Consider the following 21,859-nt stretch of genomic DNA (forward strand, 5'->3'; position numbering starts at 1 on the left):
AGTTCTTCAAGTTTTTCAAGTTCAAGTGGAAGCGATTCGGACGCCCCGAATGACTTCGATCATCTACATGCCGGTTGAGTGATATTTCGCATGTTTATTCATCTACCCAAAAGGAGGAAGACTGTTCGAAGAAAGTCAGCATATAAAAAACTTGTAGACGCTGGCTGGGTGAAAGAAATCCGGTTTAGAAGGAGCCATTTGGCCGACGTGGTCAAGCAAAGCTTGATCGCGGCCTTTCCAAGCCTGGAGAACTTGGACTTGTCTTGGTGAGTGATCACTTTGAATTGAAAATCCACTGCAACCATAACTGTTACACATCAGGCCTAGATCGTTCAAAGTACGGATGATTATCCACCTAATAAATCTCTTTCTAGTGATCACTATTCAACAGTTCGCTGAATAGCAATATATGCTTGACTAACCAGGACATTTTGCTTATTCACTTTCAACAGTTTGCGATTCATTTCGTCTTACTCTAAAGGGACAGCAATGAAGGTCGTGCACGTCGGGGTGCCCAATGGCGACCAGATAATGGAGCTTTTTGGCGGCAGCCAGAAGAAAAAAGTGTTCATGTACTGGAAACGAAAGAAAGGTGAGTAACTTAGCCTGCAACATGTGCAAGAATGGGAACAAAACGCGCGTGTGGTGCGGCATCCAGAACCGCGTCTCTCCCGGCCTTGCCACATGCGTTTTTTGTACCAGAATAAAGCATGCTCGCGACAGTTTCCTTAATAAAGTCAAATTAAAAAGTTACTCGCTCGTTACCTGCCACCTAAGACCAAATTGTAGTCAATCGGACTCACCAAGATGTTTCATTTATAATTTCTGAACATTCTCCATCATTTTTGCAAAGTCGCATATTTTCTTTTTATGATGCATTCAACAGATTTCTTCAAAAGGGGTCATGTTTGAATGACAGACTTTGTCATTAATTTCAGAAGTAAGGAGGTTGATTTGTTTCATTACCTTGGTTAGCCCAAAATCGAGTTAAGTTCTTGATTTAAATCCTCATAAACACTGCCATTATTTCAATAATATTCCATCCATAACTTTCTTGAAGGAATTATTCCATTTCAACAACATTCCATCTACCATACACTGTACAATACAAATTCGAACTTTATTGACATCTTACTGAAAAAGGCTTTTTAGTGACAAATACGTGTAGACAATACTAAATTTTTCCCCTTTCCTCATACCTGATATTACTTCACAATGCAATATCCAGTTCTACAATCAATCTAAAGGAAGATGGCCACCTCTTGAAGTGACATTACCAGAGGTTTTGAAATACTTTTTGACCTGGCTGGACAGTAAAAACAAATCCTACTGCACTGCAGCTAGCTGACGGACTGACTGACTGTGGAAAATGTAGTACAATGAAATATAGGTTTATGTATGAAACACAAATAAACTTGCACACATAATTTGGAGCTGGTTTGACAATGTCTAATGTAGCCAAAAAATTAAAATGTTTGTTTGAGGTTTGTAGGTCTAGTAGCCTTCCACAAAATTTCATATATGATGTGTTTTCCAGTAATAATATTCAGCTTCCTTCTTGTATCTTAAAAACAAGGCAACAATGTGACGTTGACACAGGGCCAAAGGGCCATCGTCACTGTCACCGCAACTGATGCCCAGGGCACCAATTCCGTCCCTGTCGTCACAACTTCTGTCCAGGCCACCAATCTGAATTTCATCCCTGTTGTTACAACTGCTCCCCAGGCAACCAATGTCACCGTTGTCACCGCAACTTCTACCTAGGGCACCAATTTCGTCCCTGTAGTCACAAGTACTGTCCAGGCTACCAATCTGAATTTCATCCCTGTTGTTACAACTGCTCCCCAGGCAACCAATGTCACCGTTGTCACCGCAACTTCTACCCAGGCAGCCAATGTCCCCTCTGTCGCCACAACATCTGCCCAGGTGACTAATGTCGTAACTGTTGTCACAACTTCTGCCCAGGCCACCAATTCAACGCTTACATCAGCCTCTACATCAACTACTGCAGTATCAGTTCTTGCCCCTTTGGCCAGCACACCTGCCCAGGTTGACTCAACACCTAGAAGAAGTAAGTGTAATGCTTTAAAACAAAATAATACTAAGACACTTGGAACACAAACAACAAAGATTAATAAAAAGAGAATTGAATCACTACTAACTATAGTCCCTGTGTATCCAATCGAACGTTCGGTAATCGAACATAATTGAACTCACAATAAACTTTGGTCAATCAAAAAAAATCGAACGTTCGATTACCAAACAATAGAGAATCGAACAAAAAATGAACGTCGATTACCGAACAGTCGACAATCGAATGTTCAATTACTGAACTCCTGTTTGTTTATATTGCCGACATTTTGTACGGTGCACTGTCCCTAAGGGTTAGTCCTGCATGATTTACTTATCAAAAGACGGATTCCAAACAAAATCGAATCAGATTAAATTGGACTGCGATCGATTGTGTTCGATTGTTTCGATTGGTTCGGAAATCGAACTCAAAGCAAAATAAATGTGCGATTTTGTTCGATTGGATACGCCAGGCTATAGTGGAATCATTAATGTGACACGTAGCAGTTAACAACTATTCACCAAAGTGAAGGTGGCTAGTGGTTGATATTTACTGAGCCAAATATCCACCACTAGTCACCGACATTTCGTTTCCTTTGGATAGTATCTTATAATTTGTAATTTTAACCCCAAATTCTCAATACTTCTTAAGTCACTACAATGCAAACTTTTCAGTGATCATATGTTTAAAATGTGCCATCCTAAAAATTTTGTCTATTTTTTTAGTGTAAAATTTGCTAGAACTCTTTCCACGATTTTGTTTACCATGTCAATAATTTAAGACTTTAGAATGTTAGGAGACCTTATAATATCACTTAGCATTTATTATGCACTGTGCAGACATTTTATAATGCACTATGTAATTAGGCAACAATTGTAATTATAGAACTTTTATGTCTCGATTTGGTGTATTAAATCATTATATAATAGTTTTTTCCTTGTGATATAGTCAGGAATTCTTTTAAGTTTGATTTTTTACCAAATTAATGTACATAACACAAATAATTCAGCTTATAGCTGCTAGTTGTGATTTTGAATAAACAATTCATCTATTTAAGTGCCAATACGAAGACCATTCATCAGACGTGCAAGGCAACCATCATCTACCTGTACTACCTCAGGTAAAATTCTAAAGATCTTAAAATTAATTTTTTAATTAGTTATTGGCTTTGTTTTCACTCATACATTAGATTTAACACAGTAAAGCCTTTGTAATCTCAATAATTAATTTTCTGTTTCACACACAGGGTTAAGTGGTGAACCTTTTCATGGAGATGGTATAAATGGTAAGTATATCTTTAATATTTTCTTCAATCAGTTAAGACCAGGTAATTTTTCTGTGATTTAAATCTGTTTCATTGAGTTCTCTCTAATGTCAGTAATATCTTGGGTCAAGTCATGTTAATATTATGTCTTTCTTCTTTCCTTCTACAGTTGGACATTTACAATGGACATGTCTCCACATGGCTTAGGAGGTACTTAACATAGCAACAACAGCAAACCTTAATAAAATCTTTGCAGACACAAGAGATTTTTTTTCAAAAAACAATTAAAATACATGTAATGTAAGAGTACTTACACTTGTTACCTGGAATAACCACTGGGGTTTGTGGAACCAGGCAGTCAGTTGGCATTAGGGATGTGTTGTAATTCTTTCTGAATGCTCAAAAGGCATACAGTCTGTGAGTATAAAAGAAATAATTATTATAGCAATACAACTGCAGAAAATTTACTTTTGAAGTTTTGAACAGTTGGCTAAGTTCACAATATGTAATACAATGTTAGCTTTTTTAAAATTTGATGTACTTCCATCAATGTTCTTACTTTCTTTGACATAATTAAAATTATCGTATGACCATTTCAAGGCGGCCGCTGTGGCTAATTAGTCAACTCCATTTCATTGTTTCTTTTGGGTTTTAAATATGCGACGCTCAACTCTTATGGCCATTTACGCATGTGGAACACACTCGGCAGCAAAGTCCACGTCGCATGACATCAACTGAATGAGGTTGCAATCTGTAAATCATTCTTGGGAACAAGATTGCACCAGTATATTTAAAATGTAGGGCAATTGATAACCTCAATCATCATAAATGTGACCTTCCAAATAATACAAAATAATAATAATAATTCATAAAAAGTTGTATTTAAAGATGAATCAAATTCATATCATTTAATCATTAATAATTAACAGCAAAAGAAATTGGCTTTCTATACTATAATAATTATTGTTTTGTATCACCTTTTTCAATAATATACATTGTAATGTATAGTTGCAGGGGTATCCAGCAGAGAGTGTCGAGTGACTGAAGTGTGCAGATGCGAATCTGCTGTTCAGGCATCCTGTGTCAATGTGCAGGAACCGATTCTGCCATTTTTAAATCACACTTTTGAAGAGGTCAGGAGCAATGTTAGCACCGATACTGTATTTAACAAATACCATTTTTAACTTGTTCTTGTTCTGGGTTTACAAACAGCTATGCTGGCAGGCTCGCAAGGAGAAAAAACCATTAGTGGTACTTTTACTGTGTCCCAATGCAAGTTTACACGGAAAATTAAACGAAGCTACATTGAGGTTTGCATGTACATTGTATAGTATTATAGTATTTGCTATTTTAATCAGATTTTTTATTGCAAACTAATACACCTTAGTTTAATTTTAAATCAATGTCATGATTTGTCCAAATTTTTCCATGCCACTTTCTAATAAATTTGCAGTTGGGGAGGGGAGGAAAGATGTTTTTGGAGGACTGCTAAAGGAAACAGAAATTCACTTTATTTCACTTTATCCAAGTCACCATACCACTTAACATAAATCCACAAGTTAGCTGTTACAAGTCCATTATCTGGACTATATTCGGACTGTTATTAGACATTAAACTATATCCTGTTTGGATACTTGGATGAAGATGTAAATTTTGGTCTAATAGACTATCATGTGCATCAATATGAATTGAAGAAGATTTTCCTCGAGAAAAAAATATTTGGCTATGACTTCATGAGGAAGATTTAAAGAAAGTTATGTACTGTTTATAATGTACCTTTTAACACTAACTCAGATGTTATTAATTTCTAAAGGGTTTTTCAGAGGGTACTTGAACAATGCAAAGAAGGTTGGCTCTTTTGGACTGCTGAAACAACTTCTAAAGATGGCCAAAAAGGTTGGTTAAACTTAAACATGCATGGTTTTCATGAAATTTCCTAAAACCCTTTTAACAGTTCCATAGTAAGTTCTGTTTGTTACACTACCTTTTACCCTGCCCTACTAATTTCACTTTGTTTTTTTAAATAAACAGCACTCAAATTATATGGAAACCAAGCAAATGATGTGGACCAGTTGATATTTTTAACTCCATCAGCTGGACAAAATCGAAAGGTGACAGCATTTTTGACATTGAAATCACCATCATTTTGTTACCTGATAAATAATTCTCTTCATTTTTTAAAGAATAACAGCTTCATCTGTAACCCTATTGTTTATTTCTTAATCAATTCCAGCATCAGATATCGAGGATGATGAGTGGCCATCCCACTCAACAACCAGCATATGTGAGCGAGCAACCTTTCTCATTGAATTGCTTGCATTAGAAAGGTACACAGATTGTTTTCTCGATTTGATACAACACTTAACAGTATTCAACAAACACTCCATATCTTAACAACACTTATTTCACTTATAATTTAAAAGAAAAATTTGGTGTAAATTTTTCTATGAAGAGTAAAACTTGCAAGATGGCGAGCAGAGAGGCAGGAACAAGAGAGCCAGCTTGCCAAGTGTGTGATAACTAACTGGCCATTGGATAGAGTGAGTATTCAGACGACAGATGATACCAGACAATTAAGACAAACATTAATTTTTATGTAGTGGAGTTAAAACACATTGAAATATATAATATATCAAGTATGCTATACTTTAAAAAATAATATAAACTCAAATACTGACTGCTTGAATCAACACTGTATGTAACAGGTGCGATCACCTGGACTCATTAAAGTATCTTTCAATGGAATGTAAGTGATGCCTTCAAATAAGCAATGTTCTTTTCCGGCAGAACTTGATTCTCTCTGGTTTTATTCACACGTCCAACTTCTTCAAATTACCACAGTGTTAACCTATCCAAACTCCGCCATGACATTTTTATTCTACGAGGGGCTCTGGGAGCAAGAGTACCAGTCTTTCTCGGTTTCTTGGTTGTCGTCCGACTCTGTACCAGTCCTTTAAGTTTTGGGTGATACAAGCTCAATGTATTTTTTTGTTACTTTTAAAGTTTATGTTCGATTAGATTAAACAACTGTTTTCAAGCTCGATGAAAAGCAATCAAGTCGATAAAAAGTAAATGAGTCGACAAAAAGTATTCGAGCTGGATGTAAAAGTAATTGAGCTGGATGTAATTGCATCGTGCACTAATTAGGTTTTCATACTCAACCTGATTTTATCGTGGTCGGTTGCCCAGAAAAGAAAAATTGATCCGCGGAGGCTGGTGGAAAATTGATAGAAGCTTTTCTACTCTTCCTGAAATTGATGAGGATAGGAGTGCATCTATTGGAATCTGCTCTATTTTTGAGGATGACATTATTAGCCTTGATATTATTGTGCAGGAAACCTCTTGAATGGACATGCTTTAATGCAGAGCAAATCTCAACAAAGATATCAAGGCATTCTGAAGATGTGATAACATTTGAGATCGCAGCATGATGAAGGGTGCCACTTATGCCATTTATACCATGGAACTGTGTGACGAGACAAAGTGGCTCTTGTGTAGTGACGACACCTACAATCACAGGTGGTCTTTCATGGTCACCAAGTGCAGTAATCACCTCTGCCTCGTGCATTAAATCAATCCCTTTTTGCCCTCAGCTTGTCCTCTGCAGTACTGCTGTAAATCATCCTCTTTACGACTACGTCAATTCCCCTGTAACGGGCATGATAGCACTGACCGTAGCTTCCACTGCCAATACTTTCTTGATTCAGATAATTAATATGTTCAGGATTTAGTTCTTTTAGTTCTCATTTCATCTCCTTCACAACAAGCCGTTTCTTGACTTTAGGTATTGAGGGCCTTGACAGACCAGGCAATAGTTGTTGTGTTTGAACGTGTGATACACCCTTGTCAGCCTTGTGTGGACTGTGTCGGGTTTCGGGTCGTTTGAACTGAGAGATACTATTCACCGATTTTTTCTGGGACTTTCCTTGAGCCAGGTGCAACATCAACACACTTCTCGAGTGCCAGGATTCCGTTTTTCCTGGAACTTTTTTCGTATTATTCAGTTCCGTGTTGACCATGGGTGAAATAATTCGATTCAGTACAATTCGAGAGGATGAAGCTGCCTTCGACTGAGCAACTACAGGCGTTTCCTCGTTGTCATTTGGAATCACATGATCACCTTGAGTCGAAGGTGATTTAACCTTTGCCTTTCACCTCACGCTTTCTCTTTTTCCACTCCCTTTGGTTTTTTTGTTTCTCTTCTGTTGTATGCTCATGCGATTTAACTATTTGATTTTCCGTTGACCAGTGTCTGTAGTGTCCATTGCTAAACAACTGCTAGCTACCGCTGAGTAATTTCCACGGCATGCTAACTTGAAACCTGTGACACCTTCAGATATGGTATTCATAAGTAATTCGTAAGTCACATTTCTAAACAAATGCATATTTTCACAGGATGTTCATTGTGTCGAATGTCTGCTGTTCTGCGCCATTTACTTGCGGGAGATTACAGATCTAGACATGAGAACAGATGAGTGTTTGTTGTTGCTGCTCCGAGATACGCGCTGAAATATCTAAAGTAACCCTGTCTTTTGCTCAGGCGCCTCAAATGATAAGAGTTGTTCATCGTTGCTGCAAGATACACACCAAAAAACGTTTTGCAATCTCACGCAAATGATAAGAGAGTTGTTAATTGTTGCTGTGAAACTTTTGCGAGCACACGAGAAATGAAAACACAGTTACTTGGTGTTACCGCCAAATACATGCACTGTGTGTTTTGTTGCTTGTCACTTTGTTACTGGGGAGTAGCAGAACGAGTCCCAATGCGAAAGTTAAGCCGACTCAACAAACCACCATTACACAGAATCTAGGTTTAAAAACTCTCAAGGGAAATGAAGAATAGTTCGAAATTGGAGGAATCCGAAATAGCTGATATTAAATGACTGAAGAACAAATCCAATGGATATGGTTTTGAGTTGTGGCTACCTGATAATTGGGGAATTCGAAATGGGGTCTGACAGTAGAAACGTGCGGTGCACTATATTAATACTGGAAATCAACAATGATTGAAAATTTGAAGGTGAATTAATCAATGTGACGCGAGCGTGGGACAAAGAAAAATTCTGAGTCCCCGACAGGAATCGAACCCATGACCTCCCGAACACCAGGTGGGTGCTCTATCCACTGAGCTACGAGAACTCATGGAGAGCAAGGTCATTTAACTGAGTTCATATATGATAGGTGTCCTGCATACTGCTAGGATCAACGCTATCGAATTCATCGTGAGTAGTGATAAGTTAATAAAGATGGTGAATTTTAAGCTCGGTAATGAAATGTGCAGGTGAATTAATCAACATGACGCGAGCATGGGAAAAAGAAAAATTCTGAGTCCCCGACAGGAATCGAACCCATGACCTCCCGAACACCGGGTATAGAGCGCCCGCCCGGTGTTCAGGAGGTCATGGGTTCGATTCCTGTCGGGGACTCAGAATTTTTCTTTCTCCCACGCTCGCGTCATGTTGATTAATTCACCTTCACATTTCATTACCGAGCTTAAAATTCACCATCTTTATTAACTTATCACAATTAAAAATCTGTTTTGACTCTTATTTCTAAAAAGTGTCAATTTTAAAAATCTGATAGCAGGCTGAAACCAGACAGTGTCTTACCAATGGTGAAATAGGCAAGGCAATCAACAAAAATAGGATTATTTTTTTAAATTAAAAGAGAGGACTTTATGCTTTGGACTGCCTTTAGACTCAACACGTATTGCACACTGCGGGAGTCGGAAACGTACATGCATATTTAGTTAATTACCTTTCACACATTTTTAAATTAATGAAAGAATATTAATAAAGCGTCTGTAGCAACCAAGGCTTCCAACAGTGTCCAAAAAACCCTCTATGAGGGCTCCTCATGAGGGGATAATTTGAGCATCACCTGGATTTATGGTCACCGGACCATCAATTGGTTGGTGTGTAAAAGACGGGTTGGCCACAGTTACGTCGAAAGGAAAGAGGACATCCCCAAGTCGGCCATTGTACTGTTCGATTTCCAGTTGACCCCAACTAGAAAACTGCGCGGTGCAAAAGTACAGGAGTTCAAACAAGTTTATGGGCTTGTGGGAAACACAGACGCTGAGGAGAATGAGTAGTCTGCCTGATCTTCCTGGTTTGTTCACTTCAGCTGCAAACTTGATCAGCTAAAATCTTAGTGGAGACATTTTCCCCACCAAAATTCAAGTTTATGTTGGCAGCAGGGCATTGACACTTTAAAATATAATTAGTTTCTACAATGAAATATTCAACTTCAACAATTCAACACTACCCATTCACTAATTGATGTCCATATTTCAAATTCAATCATGTGGTTCGCCTGCATGCAATATTCATATTTCAAAGTACCATGCTTTCAAGCGAACAGGAATTGCTTTTCCACATGCGTACATGGCTAATCATAACGCGATATATCTCAACATTAAGAATCTAGTTGTTGACCATTGCACTTTTATTTAAGTGATGGCTCCTAAAGGAGCTGTTAGTAAGTCTTTTTGTCAAGATTTTTCTTTCGCATCTTCTCTCATCTACAACAAGGCCTGGAAACTTGATTTTCATGGATGGACACATTGCATGGAACTGCTGCTAAATGTAACATAAAATATTAGATATTGAGCTTTGCTACTTTCAGGGAACCCACCTGATGGTGCAAAAGTAAATCAACAAACCTTACCATCAAGCATGTACAAATTGTAGCTCTAATTTTGTTTGGTCTTTTCAGTTTATTTTAGGACCGTTGTGTACAGTTTACTGTTTCCTATTTTTGAATGATTCATTTGTTCATTTTTTAATGCATTTGATCACGCTATTGAGTGAGGCTACTTAAAGTAAACAATGCCATACGTTGTTTAAGTACATCACCTTAATTTTTTAAGTAGCTCTAAGGCTTGGCCTTAGATCTTTAGATAGAAAAGTATTTAATAGGTGTATCTGATTTAAGATTTCTTTGAAGAACTAGTTGTCTTTCATAAAATTTAATTACTTGTTTGTCGATGGAAGGGATTTCATCAATTTAATAGCGACTTGTTTGTGGAGTTAAAGGATTTTATAAATTTAAGAGCCACCCTCCTAATGATCAACTATGATCATCTGGACGAGAAAAAATCAAATTCTTCAAACTTTCTCAGATGAATTGTCCACATAAGTGATTCACAAAAACTTTCAGTTCAATTCGATCGGTGTTTTAGCACTAGGGCGACAATCTTGGTTTTGCCCCTCTGAGAGGGCTTTCAGTGGCCATTTTAGGGCACATTTTTAACAATTTGCCACACAAAGAAAATGTTCTCAATCCGTGCAAAATTCCTTTATTCGAGACAAGCAAATATTTCTTGTTACGTTGAGAGGCTGTTTTGGCAGTTTCATCAACATCTGATTTTTTTACAGAATTTTAAATTTCTTTGCCTTCGAACTACTCATGAAGTGCCATAAAAAAGGCAAAATTTAGACAAAAATATCGCCAAAAGTACATCACTTGAGATCCGAAAACCACCCTCCACTTAAAGAGCACTGTCTCCCCTGTAAAAATATGCAATAAAATTTTGGGGCAGTTGAAACTGTAAAATGTTAGAAGAAGTTTAAACTGTACTTTTGTCAACAAATACCGCCGTCCTAATTAGGATAATGACGTGAAAATAACGATGCACAAAGAAAAAAAAATGATATATTCCACCTTGCGACATGTTGACAACTGGGTGTTCCATGATACCTCATGTTATATTATCAGTAGGTTTCAGCTGCATTTTCGATGATTAACACTGTATGAAATCACTCTGAGACATCACAACGGTAAAGCAGATTTCAACTCTTCGAAGCCCACGTCATAACATCTATCTATATCAATGGGCACTTCTAACAGGACAAGAAATTGAAAAAAATGACCATTAAAAAAGATAAAAAATGGACATTAATAAGACAGTGATTTTTTCTTAAGTGACGAAATAAATGTTTCAAAAGTGAACCTTTCTAAAATACAAACATATTTAATTTAACATTGACTACTGTGTAATCGGTAAATTTTAATTTTTTTCTATGCATATTTGCCTAACTTTGGGGAAATAGGAGTGAACTTCTTATACTGCAAAAATGTATTTTTACATTTATACTTGTTTTGTAATTGTTGTAATTGTTGTAATCGCTTGAGCGAATAAAAAAAGTAACATTTAATATCATAAGATTGTTAGAAGTCCTATTTTTGTTGTGTTCTTGAACATACTAGTGGAAAAGTGAAACAGTCCAAACAGGTGTGAGAATGCCGTTGTGACAGAGTTTATAACTGTCATAAGCCTGTTTTACAATTGGCAAGGAAACCGATCCTGCATATTTGGGTTGTGTTGAAGCGTAATCAGTGATATCATTGTGCTTATCACTGCATCTTTGCGGGTATACAAGATCAAGTCATGTCCACATCAAAATGGCTGTGACTAAAAGGACGGGGACTTGGGGACTGGGACATGGGACTTGGGACTTGGGACTCAGGGATGTGGGGACTGGGGAATGCGGAGATGTGGGGAGGTGGGGACGTGGGGACGTCAGGACTCGGGAACGTGCGGGGATTTGAGGACGTGGGACATAGGGACTGGAGGACGTGATAAACAAACAACACCTGAGTTTTGCGCTGAATTTGTAAAATACAATTCTCAGCAGTAGAGTGAAAGGAAATATATGCTGGAGAGTTTGTCAGCAGACTAGCAGCTAATGATTTCCAGTGTCCATGGTGCAGCCTTGCCCATTTTACTGTGAGAGCTCTGGGTACAGAATAGTTTCAACACAGGGGGTCTTAATCGTGGTGGGCAGCCATGGAGGACTTTCCTGGTAAGTAACTGTGTTTTCTTGTCAATCCTTGGACATCCGTACCATATCCTTCCTAATTTTGATGGTAATGAATACTTCAGGAAAACCCTTCTTCAAAAAATGTATATTTCTTCCATTTTCATTCCTAAAATCTGAAGGTGCAGATACTTCTTGTAATGATGTCGACCTGGAAAGTGAGTGAGAACCGAAGGAAAGTACATGTCAAGAACCTGAAGAAAGGTACAAATATTACTCATTTAGATTTCGATAGGAAGTGAAATGGATCATTGTTACAAGTAATTTAAGCATTATTGAGTATGATGTGCACTATTTGTTTACGAATGTAATTAATCTATGATCTCAACACAGAAGTTATTTGTTTATTCTTGCTTGAATCGAAACCAACATGTATGTTTTTCAGGGTACTAATCTCAAAAGTTTTAAAACAACAACATTTAATCCCTAAGATAAGTTGTGCATGCCAGGTAAAAACATATACCAATTTTCAACTTAAACCTGAATTTTTACTAAGAATGTTGAGTTCTGTCTATTTACCTAAACACTATTTGTAACCTTAATTCGGAGTGAATAGAGCTAGAAATTAAGCATGACGTTATTCATTTTCCGCCAACGGTAAAAATTCCACTTTTGCCGTCTGGCGTTTGTAAACGAAAATCAGTAGCTTGGTCCTTGTCGTGAAAGTTTCATTTTCTCCCTACTTTTCAGAGAGAGTTAATGAAGAATTTAACAACAAAGTAACAAAATCATCGTGAAACATCGTGCTTGATTCCTAATATCGGTCACTGTTGGCAATGCGTGAATCAACAGGAAAAAGTCACATGATGTGATATAGAAATGATAAATGTAACCAAAATGGCATTTATACCACTTTCGTATCAGTAACGATAGTAGTCCTAAATTTTAGGTGGCCGAGCAAGGACCATTTGACTAGGTAGTCCCGTGTCTTTAAAGCTAGCTAGGGTCCAGACCCACTACATAATAAGACTACCTTTCTTATTATATAGAGGGGTGTTGTTCAAGACACAACGAAAATAAAAGGTGTTTCGCCATTAACATATCAAGAGCGCGGCCCAAACCTGTGAGTGCCACACCCAAAGTTAATACCGTTTAAATGCGGCTTAAAACATAACTTACAACTTAACTACAACATATGACATAAACTGAACATGAAGGTTAAATTTCAGAACAAGTGAAAGAAACATTTCACTAGCTTGCCATATTTAGAAATGTCAACAAATATACTATTAGTGACTGGTGTTTGATCTTGAGCTGCGACCAAGGTGATGGCGTTGTTGTATAGGACGCCACGGATGGAGCACGCAGCACCTAAATGATAATAATTCAGCCTATATAGCAATGTAGAGGTAATAGGATGTCTTGAACGTCTAATATTACAGAATCTCTCATTGTTCACCTCAGTGGATAATATAGCAAATAACAAATGCACAATTAGTGTATAGTTATGAAAACGGATTATCAGACCTGGCAGAAGATGGGTAATTTGGTTGTGGGGAGTGGCCTTCATTGCCAGTGGTTTACCTTGACAGGTTCAAAAGATATCAAGAGGACCCCAAGTGAATGCGAACATATAGCTTGTGCTGGAGACCTAACTGCAATTATTCCTTGTGTGTTATTTTCAGGTAATGTCTCTATGTTATCAATGATTTAGCTTATTTCACCATACAGACATGGAATACACTGGATATTAATTTTCTGCCGAAATGTTCAGCTGGTGATACAGAAAATCTTTGTGCACATTGGTGAGGCATTCCCTGACAATGGGATTGATTTGTGATTAGGAACCGTTAAAACTAACGCTATCGGCACTGTTTCCCTTTCTGACACAAGCTAAATTTACATGAAAATAAACACCCTGTTCCTTCCCTATTCTCAGAATTCCTGTTTTGTCTTTCCATGGACGACACTTTCTGTGTGTAATAGCAATATCATCTGGGAAAGGAAAAAGGCCACCATCTGCCATGCGTGGGAACTGTCTGCCACATCCAGTGCAAGTTGTTACGCAGGAATGATCGGAAAGAAAGACGAGAGAATGGATTGACACTTTTGCCACTAACTTCATGTTGTCCATTTCTTCGAACAATTGTCAGTTTCACGGGTTGTTGGACTTCCACGGTACTTTGCAGCCTGTCCACGTGTTCAGTTACAAAGCTTTCTGCCCTCCTTGCCTTTTCCTTTCTTCCGTTGGTGAGGCTTTTTTCCAGCATTGCCAACGTCAAGACTGTAAGTGGACATTTTGATTACATTTGTCTCCATAGCATTTTCTTGTGCCACTGTAGAAGACTGCAAAGCTTACCCTTGTGTTCCGTGGCTGCCAAAATATGAGCACAGAGACTTGAGTGGTTGTAAGCTGGACACATAGCATCACAACTGAATTTACCATTCTTGTATTCCGTCACCACATGTGGTTTTGGCGATGTTTCCGATGCTACCAGTACGGTGTTGTCGTGTTGGAAGCCTTCTGTAACTCTTTTCCTTTGCAGCAGCCTCCATGGTTTGGCAAACTGATTGGACAAAATGCTCTTTGGGATGCCAGTAATGCCAGACTGTTTATATGATATTGACAATGTAGATGGCGTTTGCGACACTGGGCCACTCTCCTTGGACTTGTTGGTGTAAGCCCTCCTCTCGGTGGGGTTCATTTTTCTCCACCTTTCTGGCAATATCTTGAGGTGGCTGTACTCATTTGTCAGTCTGCATTCACCCTGATCTAGAATTGCTCCTTCCAACAGTGCATCCTCTTCCTTCACGAGCTTGTGGCTTTTGCAAATGAAGGTTACCAAACTGACATGCTTGTGCTCAGTCTTCAGCTTTAAAAGGTGGTTTTCTGCTTCGTCAGTAATGAAATACAAATAGTCTCCTAGTCCAGCCTTCTGGCAGAGGGGTTTGAGCATAGAGGTTATGGTTGTGTCAGAGACATTTCCCACAAACCAGTCATAGAATGCTGATTCTCCATTGGTGATTCCCCTTTTGCGGTCATTCCAAACTTTTTCCAGAGAGCATAATTTGGCGTAAAAATCATCTGTGTCATTGGAATCTACAAATCCATGATATGACGTGGCAGCGACACTTTATCCAAATATGTCACACAGGAATTCATTTTGATCCCTTCTAAGAATACCCAGACCAGACATTTTCATTTCGATGTTCTTGCGAAGATGGATGAAGCATCTATGATGGTCAGCCTCGGGAAACTCTTCTCTAAATGTTTTTGACAGGGCACGTTCGCCATCTGTCCCAAATGCTGAGTTGCCCAGTGTGTGGATTGAATTGCTTCATTGCTGAACCTAGATACCTGTAATTCTGCTCAGTTTTGCTTTGATGAACAAACAAGGGTCCAAGGAAAAGAGGAGGCTTACCAGTTTGTCACATTGTAGATCTTGAGTGGTCTATATGTTGTTGGAGTTACACTGACATCTCCCAGATTAAACGTAGCATCCAAGCCAAGAATGGAAAATGAACCCACTTGGGCACAGTACAACTTGATGTCTTTCAATTGCCGGTCAGTGGCAAGAAAAGCCATAGGTTCTGGTGCACCAACAACTTCTCTAACGAAGCCATCTTTGCTCTTGCACTTCTCCATCGCCTCTAGCAAGATATCTCTACTTTGGTTGGTGGAAGGCTTAAAGGAGGTTGTAGACGAAGCTAATGCGTTAGTGACTTGTTTTGCATTTTGCGGCAGCTCACTTTCGGAACGACAGAATTCCAACTCCACTTGTCGACAAACTGGTTTGAAAAAGACCTCCCTGGGTTGCCATTTCCTTGATGATACAGTTTCCTTCAGTTCTTGAATGGCACTTGGTCTTGTTTGCACATAGGGCTCATTGCTGTTTTTAGAGTTTCCATGCTGTTTAAGTTTCAGTTGCACTTCCTCCTCTTCATAAAAGTACTGAAGCAAGACAAGTTGGTGCCTTTGCCACTTGCTGTGGTACAAGAACCTCTTGCCGTATTTAACTTCTTTGTCATGATGAAGACAGTGTTTGACAACCAGTATGAAGTCGGCGTCATTTCTCTTTTGCCTTGTTATCTTCAGATCCAAGATGTCCCCCTCGCATTGCAGTCAACAGAAATGTAGCTTTTTGGAGAACCAGTACGAGTCCACTTGCCAAGATTGTCAGCTTTACAATCATCTGAATGGACAAGGGTGTCTAAGTCAACCAAAAAGGAGGTGTTTTCCATAACCTGAAGTGGCGCTTCGGTACAGACGGGCTCTTTCACTCATTAAAATGTCGACAGCCTCTTAACTTGGATATGCTTCTTCCTTTCTAGTAGTATGGGATACACTTGTCGTCTTCATAATATTTGTTAGATTCCTATGAAGAGAACATCGACATATCACATCTTGCAGAGGAAAGGTTCAAGTGTCGCACATAGTAACAGAAAGCCCACAAATTTATAAAAGCAAAACAAAAAAAGATGTATACCACTGTTTCAGTCAGACAATACGCATGGAAGTTATAAATAGTGCTGAAGAAACTGATGGAAATTGACAGTCCGTTATTCAATTTATTGGATGATAGTGAGTTCTTAACGCACCTTTTTGGTCATTTCCGATGGCTACTATATTCTAAAATTTAGTACAACGTTTTATTATGAAGCATGTGTGGCGAAAAATTGTACAAAAACTATTGAGCCTTCAAAAAGCGCTCAAAATGGAAATATTTAAATTTCCCAAATATCATGAGGGGACCGATCATAAGTAAAGATCCAATTCTTGGAAAAGCAATTAATGAAGTAATCAACCAAAACTTTCTGGACACCAAGAAAAAGCTAAATACACTACTTGGTGTTATGTTGCCTCAATATTCCATCAAGAAAGGAGAGTTCTGCTTTCAATAGAAATACATTTGGACACACCTGCTCAGAATCCTCCTGCCCTTCTTTGATGTCACTTTCATCACCACTGGTTATTTCGCTTTCATTGCTACTGATACTTTCATCATTACTGTCAACTATCTCCACAAAGTCTACTTTACATTCTGTTGCTACGGTGCCCTCGTTGCTTTCAAAACATTTTGCCCTATGCAGAAAGCCAAATTCCCCCACTTTTCTCTGTAACAAGAATAAAAGGTTTGTCTAGTAAAGTGAACCCCTGTTAAAAGATTCCAACAACCAGCCATCAAGTAGCTACTGTAGTGAGGTTTTACAACATTGGGTGAGGCAACTGTAGAACAAGTTGTACACAAACAATACACCTTGTCATGAAAGCCAACTGCAGCTGCCACAGCTTGCGACAATTGTACAAACGCTTTCAAGAGTTGTTACGCTACTTAGAAAACTGATGAACTAAGGCTAGAAACATTGTTTCAGTGTCAGCAGCTCTGGTCTAGCTTCCTCCACGGGTATCTCCGAAGGCTTGGTTTTCCTGTTGTTATGTGTAAAGGTTTTCAGTCATGCATGTTACTCCTAACATCGCATGTTTTGGTGAATAGTCATAACATTTCAGTGTACTATATATTCTAGTTTTCGAGCATACCCCTTACGTCTTTTAGCATCTGGTGACTTAACTGGGCTGCTATCGACCTATTAAAGTAAAGTAAAATAAAATATAAATCCATGAACAAATGTATCAGCAATAAACTGTTGTTACATGCATGCACAAAACAAACTCTTACAACATTTCAATTTCATCTGACTATGACTGCAATATTGTGAGGAAAAAATGTAATGGTTAAGAAATAGCAATAAACATTCGTGATATTTCAATTGTTTATAAAAACACACCTGTTGAAAAATGGATAAAGTTGATTTTGGTGATAAATCACCTTCACTTTCCCTGATAACACTGGAGAAAAAATGAAGAGGACGAAATGAGAATGGGAATACAGTGAAACTCTGATAGGTACTGACAACTTAAAGAAAACTAGAAACAGTCACTAATGAAGGTTTGAGTAAACTAATTATAGTACATCGCTGAGAAAAATGTTTAAGGGGAAGTCCAGCTTGTGAGGTTACACAGCATTCAACATTAGTGGAATTTCAACATTAGTGGAATTTCAACATTAGTGGAATTTCAACATTAGTGGAATAGTTTCAATGTTTGACATCAAAATGGTTTCAATTATGATAATTTTACAAAAACTTGTCCTATATTGTCCTTCTACTTCTCTTGCAGGCCCCAACCATTTCTATTTCAGTAATGGTACTGCCATCCTATAAAGCGAGAATTGGATGTTGTAAGGTTATATAATCAGGGTATAGAACATTTTTACACATTCTCTTGGGGGAAGTGGGAACACATGGGTAGTCACTAAGGCTAGTTATTCATCACTGGTGCTTTCACGTTTTAATGGTTTCTTATACACTTTTCACAGCTACAATATATTACATGCTGCTAATAATTGCTCTGGTGCATTAAATGAAGTGAGAAACAATTGGAGCCACACCTACAAAAGATAACACAACGCACAACACAACACAACAACAACTTTATTATTATTATGACTCGCATATTTACAAATATTTACATGGGTTTATTTTACCATTTTTTGAAAGCTCCATCAGCAGTTTCAATAGACAGTCCTCCTGGACTAATCTGTTACTTGCATCTCTTTCCTTACTTTTTTTACATGCTCCTGATTTTTTCCATGCTCTGATTTTTTGTTTTAATTGACTTCCTGGTAATTTTACAGTCTACATCAATTTTTCATATCATCATGGCATTCACTATGTTACGGTGTATTTTACATGAACTGTATGCTAGCTAGTAAATCTGTAAACTGAAATCATCTGAAAGAAAAATAAATTGCATGAACATCGAAATGCAACCAAATCAATTAGCAGTAGCTTATATATGTCGCTAGAAACTCTCTGCATTTTTTGGAATAAACACCAAGTTTTCATCACATTGAAAAGGTTGTTACCTCATTGAAATGATCTTGGGGCACATTTGACAGTGACCTAAAAAGCATACAAGCATGTAAACAGGAGATATTTACATCAATTTATGAACCTTTTGTGGACTATCTGCACTGTTATAACCCATCAGTTTTTCCTAGAATACAATTAATAATACTGCAAGAGATTTGAATTTAACTTATGTTTGTCATGTTACACAAACAGTAAAGCCTTATGAAGATCTTGATCATCTTTCCAAGGTCCATTGATCTTAATTTGTAAATTTAAAAGCATATTTTTGGATCAATTTTCTCCCTTTTGTTGATTTACAGTCATTACAAATATGTCAATAACCCTTACCCTAACCCTAACTATTAAAACTTATGGGTAAATAATTTTGTTTCATGGAGTGCTGTGAGGTTCATAAGTATTTATAATTCATTGGTCATAATTATTTTACTTCAGATTAAGAATAGCTCTGTTTAATTGGTTTTCAAACTGAATCATAACAAACAATTTCATCACACTAGATGTAATGACATTCCCTCAAAAAAGAACAGATAACATTAAATGACATTAATATTAAAATTAACATATTTTGACACAAGATATTTTGGTCAACTGTTGAATAAATGATGTAAGCAAATTTTTAAAACGGAAAAGTGTTGACAACTTGTTTGGCACGGGTAGGGCTAAAAATTGTTTATCTGCTCTCGCATTAGCCTGATTTGGTCATCGACTGAAAACTTCAAGCCAGTACCACATACATAGCTTGAATAAATTCTGACCTTTGGCACTATGTGTTGTAGCTCTCCTTTATCAAATGTCCGTGTTGTAGTTTAAGACCTAACCACGATGCAGCAAACATTTTGTTTGAAGGTGAAGAATGATCATCGCAGTTAATTTTCCAATTTAAGCAATTGGAAAGAAGAAGCCTGAAAAAATCAGGGCTTCAACGGGATTCAAACCCGTGACCTCCGCAATACCGGTGCGATGCTCTACCAACTGAGCTATGAAGCCACACATTGGGAGCAAGGTCAATTAATTGAGTTCATATCTTCCCGTGAGGAGGAAATGATGTGAAGTTTATATGAAATAATTCATATATGAACTGCGGTTGTGGATGAAAGTGAAGAATGATTTCACTCCTCACGGGAAGATATGAACTCGATTAATTGACCTCGCTCCCAATGTGTGGCTTTGTAGCTCAGTTGGTAGAGCATCGCACCAGTATCGCGGAGGTCACGGGTTCGAATCCCATTGAAGCCCTGATTTTTTTTTCAGGCTTCTTCTTTCCAATTGCTTAAATTGGAAAATTAACTGCGATGATCATTCTTCACTTTCATCCACAACCGCAGTTCATATATGAATTATTTCATATAAACTTCAAAACATTTTGTTTGCTGTACTCGAGAGGCATATCACAATCATGTACCACCTTTCCATTTTTTTCCAGTATTGTCTAGCGTCACTAGCAATGAAATGTGATTTTTGTTCCTTTCTTCAGATTCTTGACATATACTTTCCTTCAGTTCCCACTCACTTTCCAGGTTGAGATCATTACGAGAAGTATCTGCACCTTCAGATTCTAGGAATTAAAATGGAAGAAATATACATTTTTTGGACAACGGTTTTCCTGAAGTAAACATTACCATCGAAATTAGGAAGGATACGGCATGGATGTCCAAGGATTGACAAGAAAACACAGTTACTTACCAGGAAAGTCCTCCATGGCTGCCCACGACAATTAAGACTCCCTGCTTTGAAACCATTCTGTACCCAGAGCTCTCACGGTAAAATGGGCAAGGCCGCACCATGGATGCTGGAAATCATCAGCTACTGCTCTGCTGACAAACTCTCCAGCATATATTACCTTTCACTTGACTGCCAAGAATTGTATTTTACAAATTCAGCACAAAAACCAGGTGTTGTTTGTTTATCATGTCCTCCAGTCCCTACGTCCCACGCCCTCGAGTCCCCGCGTGTCCCCAAATCCCGACGTCCTTGGGTCCCACGACCCCGATTCCCCACTTCCCCACATCCCCGGCTCCCCGCGTCCCCATGTCCCCACGTCCCTGAGTCCCAGTCCCTAAGTCCCCATCCCACTTTTAGTCGCAGCCCATCAAAATGGATGCACTTGAAATGCAATAAGGGTGTAGCATTTCTAAGGATCTCAAATACTTTGCTTCAATTTAGCTTTTATGAAAGAGGAAGGAAACTAAGAAGCAAAAGAAGAAAAGACAAAGATTTGAATGGAAGGGGATGAAGTTTGGCATTTGATATTGCCTACAAGTGTGGACAGTATGTCCAACTGTGGAAACAAAACACTTTCCTCATGTCTAACCAAAACTGCAATGTATGAAATTTACAAAGAGCAGTTGGCTGGGAAACCTTTGCTGGCAGAAACCAAATTCACTCACACTGGACACATGGCACTTCAGTTGCTATCAAAAGTATGGAATTATAAAAAGGTTAACGGTGAGGCGGAGGGTGGCTTCGGCCAAGGACAAGAAGTTGTTATTCACAAACACTATAAAAATAACATTATCCTTTTCCTTTTTCTATATTTTTTACAGCAAAGTTGTTTCAGTAAATGTGCTGTGTGTTCACATTAAAAATATACTGGCAGGGTCAAATCTGGACCAGGAGTCAAGGAAATGGCTTGGGCTTGTGACAAAGATTCACCTCACACAGCAAAGGTAAGTGTAAACATTTAATTCCTAACGTTCTATTCTACAGTGGCTCAGAATTCAAGCAAAGTTCAACATTTAAATCAAGAAAACCAGACAGTTTTTGGACTATATTCCTTCTCTCAGCAATCCGGATTACGGAACAATTTGATTATGAATTACAGGAAGAGGG

General features: G+C 38.1%; 1 protein-coding gene and 2 pseudogenes across 1 annotated transcript; 1 reads left to right on the top strand and 2 right to left on the bottom strand.

The window, feature by feature from the left end:
• Positions 1 to 90: 90 nt before the first annotated feature.
• LOC110051351 (uncharacterized) lies at positions 91 to 5,935 on the top strand. The gene is made up of 11 exons (XM_089276799.1): positions 91 to 266; positions 453 to 592; positions 1,787 to 2,071; positions 3,129 to 3,191; positions 3,318 to 3,360; positions 3,505 to 3,545; positions 4,350 to 4,468; positions 4,548 to 4,645; positions 5,149 to 5,231; positions 5,569 to 5,662; positions 5,788 to 5,935. The coding sequence occupies exons 1-11, from the start codon at positions 91 to 93 to the stop codon at positions 5,933 to 5,935; spliced, it is 1,290 nt and encodes a 429-aa protein (XP_089132925.1).
• A 378-nt stretch (positions 5,936 to 6,313) lies between these two features.
• LOC110051352 (uncharacterized) lies at positions 6,314 to 8,108 on the bottom strand (annotated as a pseudogene).
• Positions 8,109 to 13,630: 5,522 nt separating this feature from the next.
• On the bottom strand, positions 13,631 to 20,652 carry LOC149099301 (uncharacterized; annotated as a pseudogene).
• Positions 20,653 to 21,859: the final 1,207 nt, after the last annotated feature.

The sequence above is a fragment of the Orbicella faveolata genome, unplaced genomic scaffold, assembly GCF_042242905.1.
Source record: "Orbicella faveolata isolate gen_17 unplaced genomic scaffold, um_ofav_v1 contig_46, whole genome shotgun sequence".
NCBI lineage: Eukaryota > Metazoa > Cnidaria > Anthozoa > Scleractinia > Merulinidae > Orbicella > Orbicella faveolata.